This window comes from Thermobia domestica, chromosome 7 (genome assembly GCF_964235325.1).
Source record: "Thermobia domestica chromosome 7, izTheDome1.hap1.1, whole genome shotgun sequence".
NCBI lineage: Eukaryota > Metazoa > Arthropoda > Insecta > Zygentoma > Lepismatidae > Thermobia > Thermobia domestica.
Window position 1 is genome coordinate 258,190,203 of NC_137460.1, and position 20,181 is coordinate 258,210,383.

The following is a 20,181-nucleotide window of genomic DNA, read 5'->3' on the forward strand; positions in this document are numbered from 1 at the left end:
TTGTTTTCTTCTAAGGAAAGCTTTATACCAATTTCTTTTATTCTTTGAAGCAACATAGAGTTAACTGCACAATTTCATCAAATCTACCGCTAGACCAAAAATAATCGTCAACTTAGGCAAATATTGTATCTTGTGAAAGACCTCCTAAAGTGAGTTTCACTAATCTATTGATGCCACTAGTATATGTTTTTCACCCTGGGGCAAAAAAACTAAAATGATATGAGACAACCCCAGGACTCTGAAAAGCTGTAATCGGTTTTCACTCTTCAGTGAGGGGGATATTAAAAATGCTCCAAAAAACTGGATAGAACACAAACATTTGCGTCCTACCAAATTAGTCAGACTTACCTGGATAGGAGGAACCAGAAAGGAGTCAGGGACCATTTTGATTGATATAGTGCCCATCCTCAATAAATTTGTACTGTATATTCTTTTTAACAACCATTACCGGAAAATTATATGGACTAATACTAGGCTCAATGATATTTCTTCCCAATAAAATATCTACTTGTTTTTTAATCTTATCCCTTAGATGATATTAGATGTTAAATGGCAGACGACTGACTGTAATATTGTCTACTAATTCAATGTTATGCTCATGTCCTTTAGAATTACCATAATCAAATTCATTCCAAGAAAAACTAGAATAAAATTTCTTTATTAAGTCATATAATTGCTACTGTTGATGTGGCAACAATTCAGGGTTAACATTTACACGGAATTTATCATAACCTTCAGAAAAAGATTTTGAATTCACTGCTTTTACACGATATACATTATTGTTAGTGCAAATTTGTTTCTTTAAGTTGGTACCACTGATAACATGTTCAGCCGAACCTAAAACAACATCTTTTTTCAAATAAAGTTTACTTTTGGTAGGATCATTTACAGAAATTACTGGATGAACTTCGTCTACAACTGTTTTCCGCAAAAAAAAAAAAAAAAAAATATATATATATATATATATATATATATATATATATATATATATATATATATATATATATATATATGTCTGCCTGTGTATCTATTAACTCATTAGGAACCAGTAAATTACGAGTACCTGCAAAATCATTTACTTTCTTCAATGTAACCTGAACACTTGAATTTGGAGGTAAAACTACAGAACAAGCCACTAAAATTAAGGTTTATACAATTTCTTTATATGATTAGAAATTTCATCAAATCATAAGTATAGCGGTAATTCAACTCTTGGAGGAATACCAAATTTAACAAAACTGAAAGAATTTTTATTGTGATCAACCAGAGCAAGATGATCTTTCAAAAAATATTGGCCAATTATACTATTGTAATGAAAAGGATGCGTAAAATACTGTCATTCTAATTTATATTTCATTAAAGCGATTTGATCAGTTTCTTGAGAATTTTCAGCGAAGCCACAAATAAAATTCGTTCCTTTAAGTATTTTATGTTTATTACTTAAGATATTGCCAAAATAAAATATTACTGCATTACAACTTCATTTGCGTTCTGAGTATTAAAGTCTCAAATATTTTCGTTTTGCTGTATAGCATTATTCCCAACAGAATATATATTATATTCTTCTGTTATTGCCAAGGTCTTTGAACGCTGACTAAGAATGCTAACAAGAAAATTAATTCTTTCCTCTAAACCTAAGAACTATGATAACTCGGTAACAGTCATAGATAATTTTTTTGACACTACAGAATAGAACGAAGGCAATAGCCCGTCGATTATCAAGTTCATTTGCTCGGTTAACGGCATCTTCGGATCGTACGCTAGGATTAATTTGCACTTGTGAAAAATGTAATCTAAAACAGGTTCAGAATCTAGCTGTTCCCTATTTCTCATTTCTTGCTCTAAAACTTGTGAAACTACATTATCTTGATAGGCATCTATTAATTTCTTCTTAATCTGAACATACATAAGATTATCTTATCTGCAGTAGACTGTAAAACTAACAAAGAAGCACGAGCCTCATTTTTCAAACAATATGGCAATTAATGACGTTTCCATACACCACGAAGGTTATGAAGAATAGAAAAATCGTCAAATTGGTTAAAAAAATAACCGTTTAATTTACCAGAAAATTTTGGGGATTTCGACTAAACGATCTAACGTAGATTAAAGAACTCTAGTAGTTATCTCCGTTATAGCTATTTTCCAAATCACAATTCCTAATCACACTAATATATAAAGGGGTTTGACAAAAAATCTAAAACGATTGCAAAAGTGTGAAAATCATACCTAGTATGGTGTGGGGCCTCCTTTTGCGTCCAAAACAGCTTGGATCCGACGTGAAATAAACGTATACAGCTCCTGGATCGTGCTGTGTGGAATTTTGTACCATTGTTTCTTTAAAACATGCTCGAGTAACTTAACGGATGCTGGTGGAGGGTAATGAGACCGAACACGCCTTTCCAACTCAGACCACAATGGCTCAATGATGTTCAGATCTGGTGATTGTGGGACCCAGGGGGGTTGATAGCTCCTGGTCATGCTCCTCAAATCGTGATTTCACCGTTTTTGCAGCGTGACAGGGTGCCAAATCATCTTGATAGATGCTAACACCATCAGGGAACAATATTTGGGCCATGTGTAGAACCTGCTCCCCCAAAATGGCATCACATGCCTTAGCATTCATCATTCCATGCAGAGCTATGATGCGACCTGCAGAAAACCACAATATCACTGCCCATACTGTAACAGAACCACCTCCATTCTTTACAGTCGGGAGCAGACAGTCTGTATCATAAGCCTGCGACGGTGTTCTCCATACGTAAACACGACCGGTTGTTGGAAACAAGGTGAAGGTCAATTCATCGCACTACATTACGTGTTTCCACTGTCCATGAGTCCACACCTTGTGGTGCTTGCACCACTAGATACGCCTCTTCGCATTTACTACTGTGATCAGGAGTTTGGCGATAGACGCCCTGCCATGAAATTCCACTTTATGAAGTTCCCGTCGCACTGTTTTCGATGAAACCGGGTTCTGTAGGCCGAAATTGAGTTCAGACGTAATTTTCATTGCAGTGCTCTTCTTTCTACCTGCTACAATCCGTCTTAATGCCCTCCGGTCTGTATGTGACAGAATTGTCTTGTGTCAAATGCACAAAGGTAGCGAGGGTGCGCGGGTAGTATAAAAGTAACTCTACTCAACTGTTTCTCAGCAAAAAAAATTTAAATTACACTATACTCCTTACTCAAAATGTATCATCATTATGTTCATCTCAGTATGATTTATCAGAAAAAATCTCTATCATGTCTGACTTATTTATCGCTACTATAAAATGTACTTTTTTTCCAAAAAGACATTAACTATCAATGATCCTTTTAACTATCAGCTATGTTTCTAGGGAATCGTTCCAAGGGCGTATGCCTCACAGCACCTTCATCATGTGCCGTTGATATGCAATCAGTTGTAGCTCAGTATAAACTGTAAAATATTCATTAAATGCATGCAACAAATTGGGGATGAAACTGATGCACAACAGGGCACTTAAATGCAAAGTTATGATTCAATTTAAATAAAATTCAAATGTTTTTATTTTGAAAATGGCTAGTCGTGGGAAAGGTAAAAGAAAGAGAAAGGATTAAGTTATAAAATGAAGGATGACCACTAGCTTGATATTCCAATGAGACTGGCGTCGTCCTGGTCATCTAGAACGATGAATAACTTTCTCTGGAGGAATCCTAGAAACACTGGAATCAATCAACAACTGGATCTATATCCTGTTGATCTTCTAGGGGCATAGAGTTCTCTCTTTACGATGCGTCTTCTACGATATTCTCCTATATCTTCATTCCACTAGTCTGTTAAACTCAAATGTATCTGCGGTAATGAACCAACAGAATGGTATTCTTGAGTCATGGAGTTGATTGTCGTACAATGGTGCGATGTGCTTGCTTCCGATGATCCTGCACCTTCCTAAACCGTGTGTCGAATATCCCCTGTTGATGTGTCCTCCGTGGTTTTGTTTAGCTGTAAAATGCTGAGTCTTGCGTTCAGTGAACTGTGAAATATCAGGCTATGCAGAAGGGAATGCGGAAAATCAAGAAGGAAGCTAGTCGTGTTTATTGACAATTTCAAATGCGAGAATTAACAACTACATGCCTCTACAAGCTGTCTGGCAATGTACAACATTAATAAAAGTTTGTTCCGTTGGATTTTAAAGAGTTCATGATTCTGTACAAGATAGTTGCAAAAATAATATAATATAATTTAACAAATTAAATCAATAATTCACAGTCATATCACTGTTACTACACAGATACTTCACAGTATCAAATAATGCATTTTATAAATACTCAATTTTCTTTCTAAAATAAAAATATCATTTGGGAATATTGTAATGGTTCATTATAGTAACATGCATAAAATCAACTCATACCGTTATACTATGTTAAATACGTTAGGAAAGCTTTAACAAATCTATTTTTATGCTACAAAATACTTGCATTTGATTTAATTTAAAAGCCAAGAGCAGCGTAGTCGTATGAAATCCAAATTGGTTCCTTAGTACACATTAAATTGGCCTCTAAAATTTGGATCATGGCATTCCGGATCATAACCGCCATCTTGAAATCAGCCATATTGGATCGACGTCAACTTTTTCAAATAGAAAGAGAGCCATGTGAAGTATTAAACTACAATGATTTTTTCCACTCAATTGCATGCACTAATTAGTTTATGCATGTCTACAACGGTTTACAACTTACAGTTCTTTGAATGTTGAAAAGTTCGTTGTTTGTAGGAGATAACAGATAACTACAGTGGCAATGAAAATAGTTTCAGAGATAGCATTCCTACAGGACAAAATTACGACAATGCGAGAAATTCAAGTCCACAGCATTAATAAAATGGTCAAACCAGAATTTTGCAGAGCACCATGAGCACCTAATAAGAAATGAAGCGTCACAAATATCACAAAGTTAATACCGGGAATATTGAAAGCGTACTTCTTCTGCACCTCGAAACATTCGATCGGATCATCAATACATCCTGATTTACAAAATACATATGGAATCATTCCTGTGAAGCGAGAAGGCTGAAATTGATTGTACACAAGGGAATGCAGAGTGACAATAGAATCTCTGTCATGCAGTTTTGAATGAAAATGTTTGTCTTTTATTGCATAATCACATATGGTACGCCAATATGTTCTAATCTTATACCGTAGCTGCTACGACCAGGAATATCATTTGCAGCCGATATTTCTATTCTCTTTTTACTGCTGTCCCTGTTGCTTATAGTTTCAGTTTGAATGTACAAACGCACTACGAAGTGGCTAGGTCAGAAGCACTTTATGAAAGCTGAGGACTTGCATTTCTTGTATTGTCGTAATTTTGTCCTGTAAGAATGCTATCTCTGGAGCTATGTTCATTGTAACTGTAGTTATCTGTTATCTCCTACAAGCAACGAATTTTTCAACTTTCAAAGAACTGTAAGTTGTAAACCGTTCTAGATATGGATAAACTAATTAGTGTATGCGATTTTGGTGGAAAAAATCATTGTTGTTTGATACCTCACATGCCCCTCTTTCCATATGAAAAATTTGACGTCAGTTCAATATGGCGGTCGTGATTCGGAGTGCCATGGAAACATCCCTCCTAACTCGACTTACATAGGTGAAGTCATAACTATTGTTCCTCCATCTATTTCGAAAAAACAAATCGGTATTGCAATTATCAAATTATATTGAATATGGCTCTCCCACATTCATGTTTCTATTTCATTTTTCCAAGTTTCTAGTGCTCATTGGCAGCTAAATTTTTTGTCAGTGTCTTATATTCCACCCTACATTAGGACAGTAGTTGTTTCCTTTCGCAAACGCAACGGCGAAGTGATGATGTCTACTTGTAAGGTTCAGTGATAGATACGTGAACCCAATACAATAGACTTTCAAATATGCAGTCTAACGTGGCGGAAGGGTAGGCCGGATAACATAAACAGCGGGTTAGGCTGGAGTCCTATGAACTTATTTCTTTGTCCTACCAATACCAGAAGACAAAGTTTTTATACTGTAACTCACTGTTATAATATATTACGAACTTTCTCACTTCTTATTTGGCTTAGCGTACAGTACAGGAACAGCGGCAAGCGTACTGTATTGAGATCATTTTCACACTGACGGAACAATGAACAAGGAGCAGAACGATGCTCTTTTCCTATCAGAACTTTTATTTTGCACACGACACGTAGGAGAATAGTAGCAGATTCTCGCTTATAGTGAATTGGCAATGTTGCCAATACAACGCCTTTCCTTCCTCATTCAAGTACGATAAAAGAAAAGTTGGGCGGATAGTCGCGAGTCGGATAGTCGTGAGTCTACTATACATAACTTACTTCAATTTAACTAAAATTGTATATTTCTTTTTTATTACGAAGTATCAAATACTAATTTCACTCAATTGAGAAAGATGCCATGGCACTAACACTAATAGATATTTGTTGACTTACTTGAAGCTCAGTTTAACTAAGTTTATAGTTAAGAGTTTTGTACTCTTTAGAATCAAAAGCACAAGGTTCGACAATATGTTGGCTCTTTCAATGCAGTCGAAGTTATTATTTTTGAGTTCGTTAAGAATTGAAATCCCTTTTACTTCTAGACATAATCTTTTAGAGGATGGTTTCATGTTAAAGAAAACAATTTTAGTTCCTAACGTACTGTTTTGGTCACCTTCAATTACAAATCTATCATTTAATCAGTGAATTTTGTAGAAACAGAAAACTGACAGCCTGTCATCATATGTTTAATTTGAGATTAATTATTATTGTACGATTGCCTATGATATACCTTCAAGTTAACCAACATATTTATGTTCACGCACCAAGCATCTTTTCCAACTTAAACTAAAAATACAAATCACTGAGCAAAACGACGTTTATTTATAAAATAATAAATGTGTGACAGTTTCGCCAACTAACTGAACATATTGGCTTCATCAGACACTGTCTCAGAACTCGCCAACTAACTGAACATATTGCCTTCATCAGACACTGTCTCAGAACTCGACAACTAACTGATCATATTGGCTTCATCAGACACTGTCTGAAAACTCGCCAACTAACTGAACATATTGGCTTCATCAGACAATGTCTCAGAACTCGCCAACTAACTGAACATATTGGCTTCATCAGACACTGTAAAAACAACATAGAGTTGAATCTAAATATAACAGAATCCAAGAAAATGGTTCTCAATGCTGATTGGCTGATCAAAACGGATTCAACCAATAATGACTAAAGTTTAGAAAAATGAAACTAAACACACCAGATCCATTTCCCTTCCTAGTCCAGTGAAAAACTAAGCTACAAATTAAGTCTTTCCAATAACTTGCCCCATTGTTCGTCAATTTTAAATAATGTATTCCAATTCATAACACAGCTATTCTCTTTTTTAATGAATCTTTTCTCCTTCTACTTTCTTCCCGTGTTAATATTTCAATCTCGCACCAATTAATATTATGTACCGTGCCTCTCACGTGTTTAAAAATGGCATTTCTTCTCTTTCTAATCTCACATCATCTTCTTTTCCAATGGTATTTTTAATATTGTGAAAGTATAATGATATATAAAAAAGTATTGTAAATAAAAGTGTAGTAAAAAAGTTTAACATAATAAACTTTGTCTTTATTGCACAAAAGGCATTCAGGAAGTGCATGATATTCAAAGAAACATATATATCCAATGGTATCACGTAAAGGATATTTCAATCAAGAATTAAATATGGTATAAATTTTCCTTCTAACAAGTGAAGGTTTCTATGGTTATTGTGCAAATCTCTTTAAAAACTTGTGACATCTAATTGAGCATGAAAAGAAATGGAACCCCTTAAAGTTTAAGCTGCTACGGACCATAGGAAGCGAAGTTTGGAAGGAGAAAACTTTGAATGTCGCGAAAATGAGAGCAAGGCGCTCAAGCTAAATATCTTGCAAGAATCGAAAGTAAGCACACCAAAATCGACGTACAATCATAGGAGAGATATCAGGATTATGAAAGAACATAAACAATTTATTAAACATGGTTGTCAATTGAAGCGCAGTGTTCCTGATTCACCAAACAATTGACGTCAGAATTTGCACAAAAAATAGTAATTCGAACTCGCGGAATACGAAAAAGTAACACAAAAGACTATAGGAAATAGTACACATGTTTGCAAAGGATGAACGAAATTCATGTTTGAAATATCGCACGTGAGGAAAGACAAATAGAGAAAAAGAATGAGAGCAATACTCTCCAGTTGCAGTTTGGTTTAGTTGATATGAAGGTAACTAATAAATGCGTCCTCGACACGAACATCTCTTGCAGTGAACATAGCAAATGAATTCTTTACGAAAGAATCTCATTCACAATCATTGTTCCGGTTTTGTAAATTATTTCTACTTACAACAGCTTTCCACTGCATGGAGCTTATTCAATTGGTTACTCGCTCTCTATTGCCTGTATAAGGATGTCGTGTTGTTATAGCTTAGTACAGTCGATCTCTTTGTCATTATATCTATCCACTAAACTATTATGACCATCCGTGACTCTCGAACTGAACTCATCCGGCTGACACCAGAATTAAGAGTCACAACCACTATGCACTTTTCAGGCCACAGAGTGTGTGGTTTTTAGTGCCCGGATACTTCCACTTCAATATTTCTGATGTGTTCCCACCTCATTCATTCCCTCCCCTTGCGGATGATATTCACACGCGATTATCGCCTACTCTTTTAATGCATTTATTTGTATTGTATTTTGCGTTTTTTACGCATTTTTCCGGTATCAGAATTGGCATTTTATTGTGGTGTAAATGACTTATCATCTTTCTTTTGAGTTAGCAACACTGCGCCCCAGACAGCTTTCACCTTTGTTTATGATCTTTCATAGTCTTTGTGATCCTTCTTGTGGCTGGTAGGTTTATTTTAGTTTCCTTACTTTCAGTCAAGATATCAAGTTTTACCACCATTTCTTCCGAATTTCTCTCATTTCGTTAAATTCAAAGTTTTTCTCTTCCCTAACTCCGCTCCCGTTGGTCCATAGCTGCTTAAATCTTTATTTTGTTTTCACGTTCAATCAGCTGTCGTACATTTGCTTCGGATTTACGTGAGAACGTATGAACTTTCACTTGTAAAACAGATATCAATAGAAATATTGAAAATATAAGTAATTATAGCACGTTATTGTTTTCCTTTTAAATATATCGGCGCTTAAAATATATGACAGCACGAATATATTTGAAAGTCTCGTGAGGTGGATGTTAGGGCGTTGGCAAGAAAGAAAAAAATATATTAATCCTCACAACCATAGGCGAAACTAGAGGGGACCCCCATCTTCCCAGGAGCAAAGTTGGGCCGACCCACATTTTTTTTTTTTACTGATCGAAAATAATGTGATAAGTTATCCTCAATTTACGCATGACTATTTTATTAGCGTTTGCATTCGACATACGGTGACTATACTTTGCCCACCCATCGATTTCTTGAATATAGTCTGTACCTGTAAGTTCTCGCAATTTTCGAAAGTAAGGGAAAATGACCAACCCCAGCAAAATGTCCTAGTTACACCAATGCCTACAACCTATAAATAGCAATTTTCTTCTAACAATTTAGTCTGGAAATTATAAAGATGAATCAAGGAGGATGTTATTACGTAAGCAATACATTTAATGAGAATAATTATATAAGGAAAATATACCTTCAAAATATGAAACTGAAGATCAAAAACAAGCAACATATGAAACTGAAAATCAAAATCAAAATCAATTTACTTACAATTACTTGAATTCCAGCTCGAGTCGTATTTCTTTACGTAGAAACCTCTGGATCACTGCATCATAGAATTTGGATTTATCTCCCTCTCTTAACTTGGATAACAGTTCTCTTTCAATGGAAATGAGGCTTAAATTCGTCATTCGGTGCTCGGTCTGAGTAGCGCGGCAGAACGTGTGGATCCTTTTCAGTGACGAAAACGATCTCTCGACAGATGATGTTGTGGAAGGTACTTTTGCAATCAGCATAGCTAACTTATAAATCTCCGTGAATACACTCACCAGATTCATATCCATCAAATATTGAATGATTTCAATGGGGGTTTTATTTGATTCCTCATTGGAAGCGTACCACACATGTAGTTCATTTTGTAGTTCGGACAAATTAAAAACATCACCATAAACTACCTGCACCTTTTTTAACAAATCGTGAGGAAAGTTTTCTCGTTTGTTGAAGAACTACAGTTTAGATGGGTTTAGTAGATCAAAATACTGCAATTTTTCGAAAGACGCAAATCTAATTGTAATCTGATTACTGATGTTGTCAATGATTTCAAAGTACAGTCTCCTTCTGTGATTCATCATTTAATCTCCTTCTTTTTATCTGAATCACTTCTTCGTCCCCTACATCTCTATCAACAGAAGACCAGACTATTTCAAAATTCTCTCTTTCCTTTTGCAGTTGGTTTTGAAATTCAGTAATTTTATTACTGCAGTATAAAATATCAACATCCCTAGACTGGAGTATATTGAACAATATATCTGAGAAAGCAAGTAAATTGGACAAAACCTTTATTAAAAATATATTTTCAAAATTCCTTAGGAAGCTAGCAAATCCTCTGCCTGTCATTGCAGTTAAATTGTCGAAGTCTCCACTTTCACTAACATGATCAAAAAACATAATCAATGATTGTCTGTTTTCACTGACCGTATGAATAAGTCTAGAGGTAAAATTCCATCGAGTACAAGATAATGATGGTAGCTTTTTTGACATGAAAGCAGAAAGTTCGTGCAACCTCTTTGGGGAATGAGAAAAAAAGGCAGGCAGTGATTTAAGACCGCAAAAAAATGTTTTAAGCTCTTTGTTGCATTCCAATGACTGTTGCAAAACTAAATTCATTACATGAGCATAGCAATGAGTAAAGAGAGCTTTAGGATACTTTTCCAACCCTTTGCTTTGAAGGCCATTGAGATGGCCGCTCATCACCGAAGACCCATCGTATGTCTGGGCAATTAATTTGTTCGCGCATTTATAGGTATTCATTATTTCATTAACATGATTGAAAGCGCTACTGCAGTTTTATCAGCACTCATGTCATGTAATCCAAGAAATCGTTCTACGATTTTTTTCTCCGTCGCCGAAAAATATCGTAAAACAGTTGACAATTGCGATTTATTGCTTACATCTGAAGTTTCGTCAAGCATAATAGCTACGAACTCTGTGTTCTGAATTTCGCGGTAAATTTCGTCTCTCAGTACATCTGCAACAGAATTTATCAAATCATTCTGAATGCTTGCTGAAGTTCCACGGAAAACTGAAGAAGTCTGTAAGTGTTCTTTTAATGTGGAATCAAACTCTGCACTTGCAATAAGAAATTCCACATAATTTCCCTTGTTTAAAGACGTTGCTTGCTCGTTATGAGATCTGAATGGTAGCTCCTGCTTTGCTAAATAGCAGACGGCATTAATCAACCTCTTTAATATTTCCCTATTTTTCTTTACTTTTTCGTTGTGCAACTCAATGTTAATCCTTCGTTGGGAATCCAAAAGAACGTCTATTCTTGTTGGAGTTGCAATAAAGGTATTAAATTTAAAAAAGCTAGAAAGATGCATTTCAGACTCACCATGCTTCTTCACTGCAGTATGAAGATGGTTCAAATCCTCGTATCCTTGATGATTCCACACATTTTTCTTAGTTGAAAATAGCAAACTTGTCCAACAGTAAAATCTATTCACTACACTATACCCACAAAGCCAGTCTGACATGTCGTACAACTCCATTCGAAAATGTCTCTCAAAACCAGCACCACTTTTGCCCTTCACAAGAGTTGACATCGTGAGATTAGGACACGGTCGACCACGGTCAATTATTTGTTTTTTCTCATTATAAGAAACTAATGAAAAAGGACTTTTTAATAGTTTTTGAATTACACTTTCACTAGTCATCTTAAAAAGCTGAAACCACTACACTCGTAAACGCGAAAGACAAGGGGACACCCAGCATTGCCAAATCAGAAAGCCAAAATATCTACAATCTACCCTACAATATATGTATAGCTTTGTAGTTTAAAAAAAAAGTAATGATTCTCCTGAATCGAAATTTTCTCGGCTACCTACCAATTTCAATATAATAGGCCTATTTAATAAATAATCTCAAAATGTAGCAAGTGAAACAAATCCTTTTTGCGGCATTCAGAGACAACAGAAAAAACTGTTTTAAAGAAAGGAAGAGGAAAAAAAACTTTTACCAAGCAGTCGAAGACAGTAGTAGGGGGCCCGAAACCGTAAGTCTTGCGGATGAGTCACTAACCTAAGTGAATGAAAATTAGGGGAAGGAAAAGGCAGAATGGAAAACCGTTCTCTAGCTCAGCGTCGTTTTTTTTTTTTTTTTTGTTTTTTTTTTCATCAATTGACCCTTCGAATACAATTTTATTGGATCGAGAAAATAATTATGTTTCTTTTCACCGTGTTCCTTACACGTATTTTAGTAAGAAGTCGATTGCACCTTTAACTTATGAATTGAACGATGTTTAACAATAAAAAAAAAATAATCCGTAGATCACACACACACAAAATTGCATTCTGCATTGTTATTTAAAAAAAAAATCTGTACATCGACCGATAAATCTACAGATTTGGCAACGCTTTGAGAGAAGCAGAAAACTCAAGGCGTTGAGTTCTTTTTCAACGCCTTGGATCATAGAAGCATGAGGTGGGGAACACGAAGCGCATGCGCAGTATGAGTCTTCTAAAGCGGCCAAAATATAGCCAAAGCGTGGCCAACGACTTACTCGCAGAGGTGCCTCCTCAAAACATAACGGAGATCGTGTAGCTTTACTCGGTTCTTTCGCACTTCAACAGTTGATTTTGTCCCGTTGACAAGTGAAAAAAGTCCCTATTTCTCACGACCGTTTAATTAAATTAAAATACTCTTTTCTTAATTTTTCGCTGGGCGTTAACACACGACTTGCACACCCAGAGAAGACGCTACTGGTTTGCATACAGTGTAAATCGTATCCATTGTGTGGATCTGGCCTCTCTTTGTACTTAGGAACGTTATCTCAAGACTTTGACCTTATTTAACTTTAATGTTATTCTTATCATTATTATAATTTTGTTTCTTTCAGACGATCACTCAAGAGTAATTTTGAAGAAGTTTCCTAAAGATCAATTTTCTGATTATATTAACGCCAACTACATAGACGTAAGTATAGAACGAGAAACATTATTTCTCTTCTGTTACTTAAATAACATTAATTCTTATTCTCAAATAATGGATGTCTATATTTAAGTAAGATGAATTCTAGCTTTTGCATTTCCGATTATATTCGATTTAAGTTGTAAGTGATATATTTGAATTTTATCTGCTCTTTCTAATTGTAGTAAACGACTTATAATTTTCCTGAGTACAAAGGACACTAAATGAAAATAAATTAGAATATCACCATAAGCAATCATTTATCTTTTGAACTTCCATTGGACGAAACTTATTCTATCATATCTTAATATAAATTGTAGTTTCTAAAAATGGGGCCGCGGTGGCTCAGTGGTAAAACGTTCAGCTCTGGCGCTTGGGGTCTCGGGTTCGAACCCAGCCCCCGCCAAGTAAACTTCGTGGGGGACAAACACCGTGTGCGTGGGCTTTCTCGGGGTTCTCCCGTTTCCTCCTACTTTCTTTATTCCACCATTTCATTCATTACTCATTATCACCGTCTCCTTTAGCCTAACCGGCATAACCGTGGAACGTAAAACTCAAAGATTTCATTTTCTAGTTTCTAAAACCTATTGCGAAGTTTCGTTGGAAAAAAAATTCAAGAGTTGCCGTTAGTACACCTTAGTACTTTGATACACTTTGAAGAATTAAATTTATTTGTTTATTTGTAGAATAAACAAATAGAGAAAAAGTTCATGTTGTAAAACTGAAATGTATAACTTTACTGAATATTATTTATTATAGATATATTCAACCTTCCTATTGTATTTACACTATAATTTTCGGTACTCAGTTCCAGTAGCTTAATTATTGAATGCCTATCTCGTACAAAACAGTTCCAGAAATGTTCGGAAAATTTTCACAAATTTTCAGCATTGTAAATCCTAGGTTTTCACGAATTTTGCCGTCAATTTTCTTGTCAATATCATGACTAACTACGGAAGGCCTATCACTTTTCCGTGCATTATGAATATTTGTTGTTTCTTCTTTAAGAGACCTAATCTACTAACACACGACACGTTTAATCATAATGTATAGGCCATATTCAGCATACAATTCACGACTTCTTGCCTACAGAAACCTTAAACTCTGTGTATCTCACATTTGGCGGAATTTTCTATAGCAGTAGACATTTTCTGACGTTAAAAACACACGTGGTCTTAAATGATGCTCTTGCTAACGCAACAGTGTTGAGAGATATGAAGATTAAAATATGCGGAGGTTGTGCCCTAAGAGTAGCAGATTTAAACTATTTGTACCCCAAACATAAATATTGATCATTTTGCACCTGTACACTTTCACTAATCATATATCATAGGTATTTTTAGATTTAATAGGTACACTTGGAGTTAGATTCGGTCAGTCGGTGACCAGAGTTCAGAACTGTTGGCGGTGTTGTGTTAGGGTAAGCTCCATATTACGTCAGGAGCAATATAACTGCAGTATGGAATGAGCTGTGCAGATAGTGATAGTATAAAATGGGCGACGTTGGTTATTTCCACGGACATATGTTAGCTTAAGTGTTTTGAGGACTCTGAAATATATTTTACAACGTTTACAGTATTTTTGTTGTTCCTCCCTTCACTAATTCATTTACTAAATTCTTTTGTGGGGCCATACATTTTGCAGGTTATTATTTTAACGCCTCTTACTCATTATATTAATGTGGATAATACAGTAATACAATTAAATTTGCGATGTTAAGGTTTACACAGCTCCGTACAAGTATTAAGACTAGGTATTACCTGAGTCAGTAACACAGTCAGTAATAATGCAACAGTGCAAACTGAACGGAAGTCGAGTGTTGTCAGATCTGGAGATTAAAGAGTACTAAAAGTAGAATTGAACTGGCATCGAACATATTAGTAAAACTATTATTCATTGTGAATAGAATAGTAAACAAGCAAGTAAAGCTATAAATTTGTGATTTCATATATGAAAATGAAAAACTAGCGAATTCCTAAGAATTATATATAGCTTGCAAGTAATCAAAAGTATCTCAAAAAGTAGCGTGTCGCCCAATATGAAATTTTCATAGCGAGGGTACTTGAAAAAGATGGGAATTATCGAGTGAAACCACTCGAATTGCTTGATTACTTTCATCGCTCTGAAATATTCGAGTGATTCCTTTCCAACAAGTCGAGCGATTCCTTACCAGCAGAAGACATTTTGAAATGGATGTATAAGCAAACTGCTTCATATGCTGGTAATGAAGCTTCCAGCTATATCTTTTGCAATTATTCGAAGCATTTAATTTGGTTTGTGGAAGGAGAGTGTTATATTTTTATTCAAGAAAATGATTTTAAAAAAGATAAGAAAAGCACATAATACTTATGTGAAATTATATGAGTGCTCAACTCTCATCATTCGGTGTGATTCATTCATAGTACCACGTATGCCTTCCTAGCTTCTTATTGGTGTAATAAAATCTCTTAAGTGATTTGCTCGGTTGTCTTTTCTATACTATATCACGAGAACTGATCGGAAAAGAAGCACTCTTCGCAATGTTGGATTTCTGCTTTTCGTTCAATATTTACTGGCTACGTGTATAACTATGAAACGTTTATTTTCTCCTCCCTTCCCCACACTCTGCATTTGTGGTTTCCAACCTAATCCCAAAATAACACAAAAGGTCTGAAGATGTTTCTTCCCCTCACCCTCTCTTTCATTATTCCTTGGTCAGCAAAATGGCAATTGGAAAACATAGCAGCTTCCTGAGTACACCAAGTCGACCCACAGAAAGCAGAAAAGAAGGACTTTTTAAACTTAGTGTCCATTCCTATTTGACAATTGTTTGCATATGGTTTCTGAAGGGTCAGTTTATTCCTTCAGGTCTACAATACAACTACTTATTGTAACCAAAATTAACAAAGAGTGAATAGGGTATCTAAAATATACAGATTTACATTAAACTATTAGATTGCGAAGCGCTAATAAAATTGAGTTTTCCAGTTTCAAAACGGCTCCATATACAGCAAACCCCAGAAAACTTTAAAAATGTAGAATCTCCGTGTTTTGTGAACTGGGAATACTTCAGTGTATCCATATGAAAAACTTGAACATCCTCAAATATTTTCAGTTCTACAAAACGCATCGATCCTACAGTTTCTGTTGGTTTTTTGATATTTTCTGTAAATAAGAAAGAGCCGTTTTGAAACTCAATGACTTAATCATTCGTGGCTAAGCGGTTAGCGTGCAAGTCTCTGGCGTGAGTGACCAAGACTTGATGCCTTGCGGGAACTCATGTGGCTCGGATCCCATGCTGAGCTGTAGGTCCACGTCTTACATAGCCTCGCTACTTAAAAGGAATGACATAATCAAACTCAATGCTGTAGACACTGACGCCGTAAGTATTTTCGTGTATTACTCTTTCTAAAGCAGTATTTGTTTATTGAAGGGAACACGAACTTCCATACTAATTCGAGCTCTGGAGGCCACGGCGACTCAGTCATAGAACGCTTATTTCTGGTGCATGGGTCCCTGGTTCACTGCCAAATAAATTTGTGATGGACAACTTCGTGTCTGTGAATTTTCTAGTGGTACTCCAGTTTCCTGCGACTTTTTCACTCTACCAATTGAAGGGTCCTTGGCAATAACAAGGCAAATGAAAAATGGAGGTTTTGAGTTACAAAGGTTATAAACTTAAAGTGCAACTTGCTAATTAACAGGAATAAATCTCTGTATATATGCCTATCGAGAAAAGTGGTGTAGCACTTGATCTGTACTTTGGATCATAAAATGGCGAATACCGAAAATGCGGAATAATAAAAAACGAAGGTGGAAAAGTGAGCATTTACCTTGTTATTGCATAACCTAAACTAATGGTGAAAAGAAAAAGGACAGTAGTAACACATAACGACGTGAGAGATAACGTTTATGTATCACAATGCACGAGAATACAAAATGTCAATAATCTGAGCGTTGTAGGCAATATAATCTGGAAACCGCAAAGTTCTGAGTCCATTTTAGATTCAGAATCCGTGAGCACAGATTTAATATATATATATATATATATATATATATATATATATATATATATATATATATATATATATATCTGTGTTCCACACGTTCTTGTAAAACTTCTGCTTGGCAAGAGTAACAAATCATAGCAGAGCTTCCACATCCTTCTTTAGATTCTTGATTCCCAGTCCGGCTGGTTTCTTCAGGAATAACAGAATGCTGTGGAGTGGTGGTGCCTGAACTGAATAAGCTTTTTCTCCTACACCGAAACTGACACAGATCCATGTGAGGGATTTTCATCCCCTTACCTTTTGCCCGATTTATTAGGAACTCCGAAAACTGGTTCCGAATTACAAATCATGACTTGATTTTCAAATCCGACATTTGAAATCCGGATTTTTGATAGCATTGTTTCAATTTCCATATTAACATCGAAGAAAAAACAAAATACTGTATTTTGCCCTGATTTTGTTATATTTCTTTGCCAGAGTTTTACGATTTATCTTTCTCTTTCATCCCTTCCGCTTTTGTCATTCTGATTCGACTACTTCGATTTTGTCCATTTCGAAACAAAATGGTCAAGTATGTGTCCGTACCAGTGCTTTCATTCGAACTGACCCATTAAAACTACAGACACATCGAATCGCCTCCACGCATCTACCAGTGCTAGCTTCACTAGCCGCAGACAGCAGCGCCTTCTGTTATCCGCATCGGGAAACGGCTACTGGGTGCCAATGGATTGTGTGTGCCTTTTTTACTATAGACGCTTCGAATATGCACTAGAATAGGAAAGGAAAGGAAAGGAAATTAAAGGAAAGTAAGACCACACGCCCTCCTTATCTATGTTTTACCAGGAATCGATGTAACTCGACTTACCTTGTTATTGCAGAGGGCCCTTCAATTCTTTCATAATCATTCATTTGCCTTAATCATCGTATTCCTTAGCCTAAAGTTCATAATCATGATACGATAAACTGAAAGATTTCATTTCAGTTTTCCCTTATTTCATTGTAGTACATCTGGTGCTGTATATGCTTCGAAACATTCACGTGTGGGTGTTTAACCTTCGGAACTTCAACCTCAAAGACGGACATGATGGATAACACTTTTCTTTCTCTTTCAATGTATCGCATATTATGTTAATCACATGAATCACTAGTCTTCAGCGCACGAAATTCTGTATATAGCTGGCCTCAATTCGGAAACAAAAGAAAATATTTATACTAGGTTTTTTGTAAAATTTTGGAATTTTCATCACAAGAAAAGATGGGAAAAGGGAGAAATTTAAGTTTCTGCAAAACTTTTAACAACGCTATTTGTAATCATATAGTTTTCCATTAATCATTTTCAATTTAATCGTAACGTCACAGTTCATTGCTCCTGTTCTCAGCAAAGCTCACGGAGAGAAGAAGGATCAAACATAAGAAGGCAGGCGTTGAGAAAGAACAGTGGTGAAGATAAACAATAACACCGATCGTATTGTTGATATTTTTGCAGGCTTAATCCTAGTACTCGTGGATCATTGGCAACAGTACACAGCCAAGACATACGTATTCTGTTATCTTATCTCATGCCTTCCCCTCCTTTTCTCTAGTAAATCTATCTGCTATTTCTGTAATTTTTTTAAAAAAAATCTCCTATGTCCTAAGACGTCTTTCTGCTGAAAATGATTGCTGTAGACAACACCAATTTATGCATCATTCACTTCTACGAGTTCAACATTGAAGAAGCAAAGACAGTAGAGAGTACAAATTACTGTTTACGAAAACGCTAAAGACATTTGCTAGTAAATAATAATAATAGCAACAACAATCCGAGATGAACCTAACTCAGAATCTCCCGGCGTGGAAAGATGTAAAACACAGTCTCTGTTGTCATAGTCCCTGGCCAAGCTTGGTCTCGAAATATAGCGATCTTTAGTTTCCCGGAGATGGGCTACTTATTCATCGAATTTCGTTCAGATCTGGGCAGTAGTTATCAAGGAATAAAGTACCACGTGGAAGGCGCGGCGGGACAAGTTGACTCTTTCCACTACCAAATATAGAGATGTTCATTTCTTATACAATGGCCACTTGCGTATCAAATTTCATTCATATGCGGTCAGTAGTTATTGACAGATAACGTACTACATGCAAGATGATTCGATCGTGTCCTAGGACGAGCCCAACCACCAAATATACCAGACCACAAACATAGCGTTATTTCTTAGACGATGGGTCACTTGTCCATCGAATTTCGTTCAAATTCGGCCAGTGGTTACCGGGAAATAAAGTAGAAATGCAAGACGAGTTAGAGTCGACGAGCCTAACCGAACTTCTCCTTGCCCAAGATCGGAAACCGAGAGTAGCGTCTTTATTCGGATATTTGTCCACTAAATTTGGTTTAGATATGGCAAATAGCTACCGAGAAACAAAGTACCACATACTAGGTAAGCCAAGCCTATGCCAGCTCATCCAATGTGGTTAATACTAGGAAGAAGAAGAGACTACAAGAATGGGGAAAGGTATTGGAAGAAAGATACATAAGGATAAGTAGAACAAAGACAGAATAGAATAAGTAGAACACAACAACACAACTTGGATCGTACCTCAACCACGATGGAAAGTAAGTTATAGATTAAAAGGCCGAGTATATGAAACGGTAAGAAGATAGGTTATGATGTACAGTTTCATTATGATGTACAGCACGGGCAATCACGTGGCTCATGGGGAAAAAGGATAGAAGTGGTGAAGATGAGAATGTTAAGAAGAATGTGTGATATAACATGGAAGGATAGAATAACGAACGATTACAAGAAGGATTGTTAAGATTGAATCCTTGTGTAAAAAGTTTAATCCAGAGAACAAGGACTGAGATGAATTGGACATGTAGATTGAAGGAAAGACAACTACGTGAAAAAGAGAACTGTAAGCTGAAGGTAACAGGAAAAAGAAAGACTTGAAGACCTGAAATGAGGTAGGAGGACAAGATACAAAATGAACTGAGGAAGATGGAGGGAGCATATAGACGACCAAGATAGAGGGGAGAGAAGCAAAATAATTAAAG

The 20,181-nt window shown here is 35.9% G+C and overlaps 1 protein-coding gene across 1 annotated transcript in view; it reads left to right on the top strand.

The window, feature by feature from the left end:
• The window catches only part of LOC145690850 (receptor-type tyrosine-protein phosphatase kappa-like), a 132,314-nt gene that overhangs the window by 53,532 nt on the left and 58,601 nt on the right, over positions 1–20,181 (top strand). Inside the window, exon 7 of the mRNA XM_081766212.1 lies at positions 13,088–13,164. Within this exon, the coding sequence (XP_081622338.1) occupies positions 13,088–13,164 (77 nt within the window). The remainder of the gene's footprint in view (positions 1–13,087; positions 13,165–20,181) is intronic.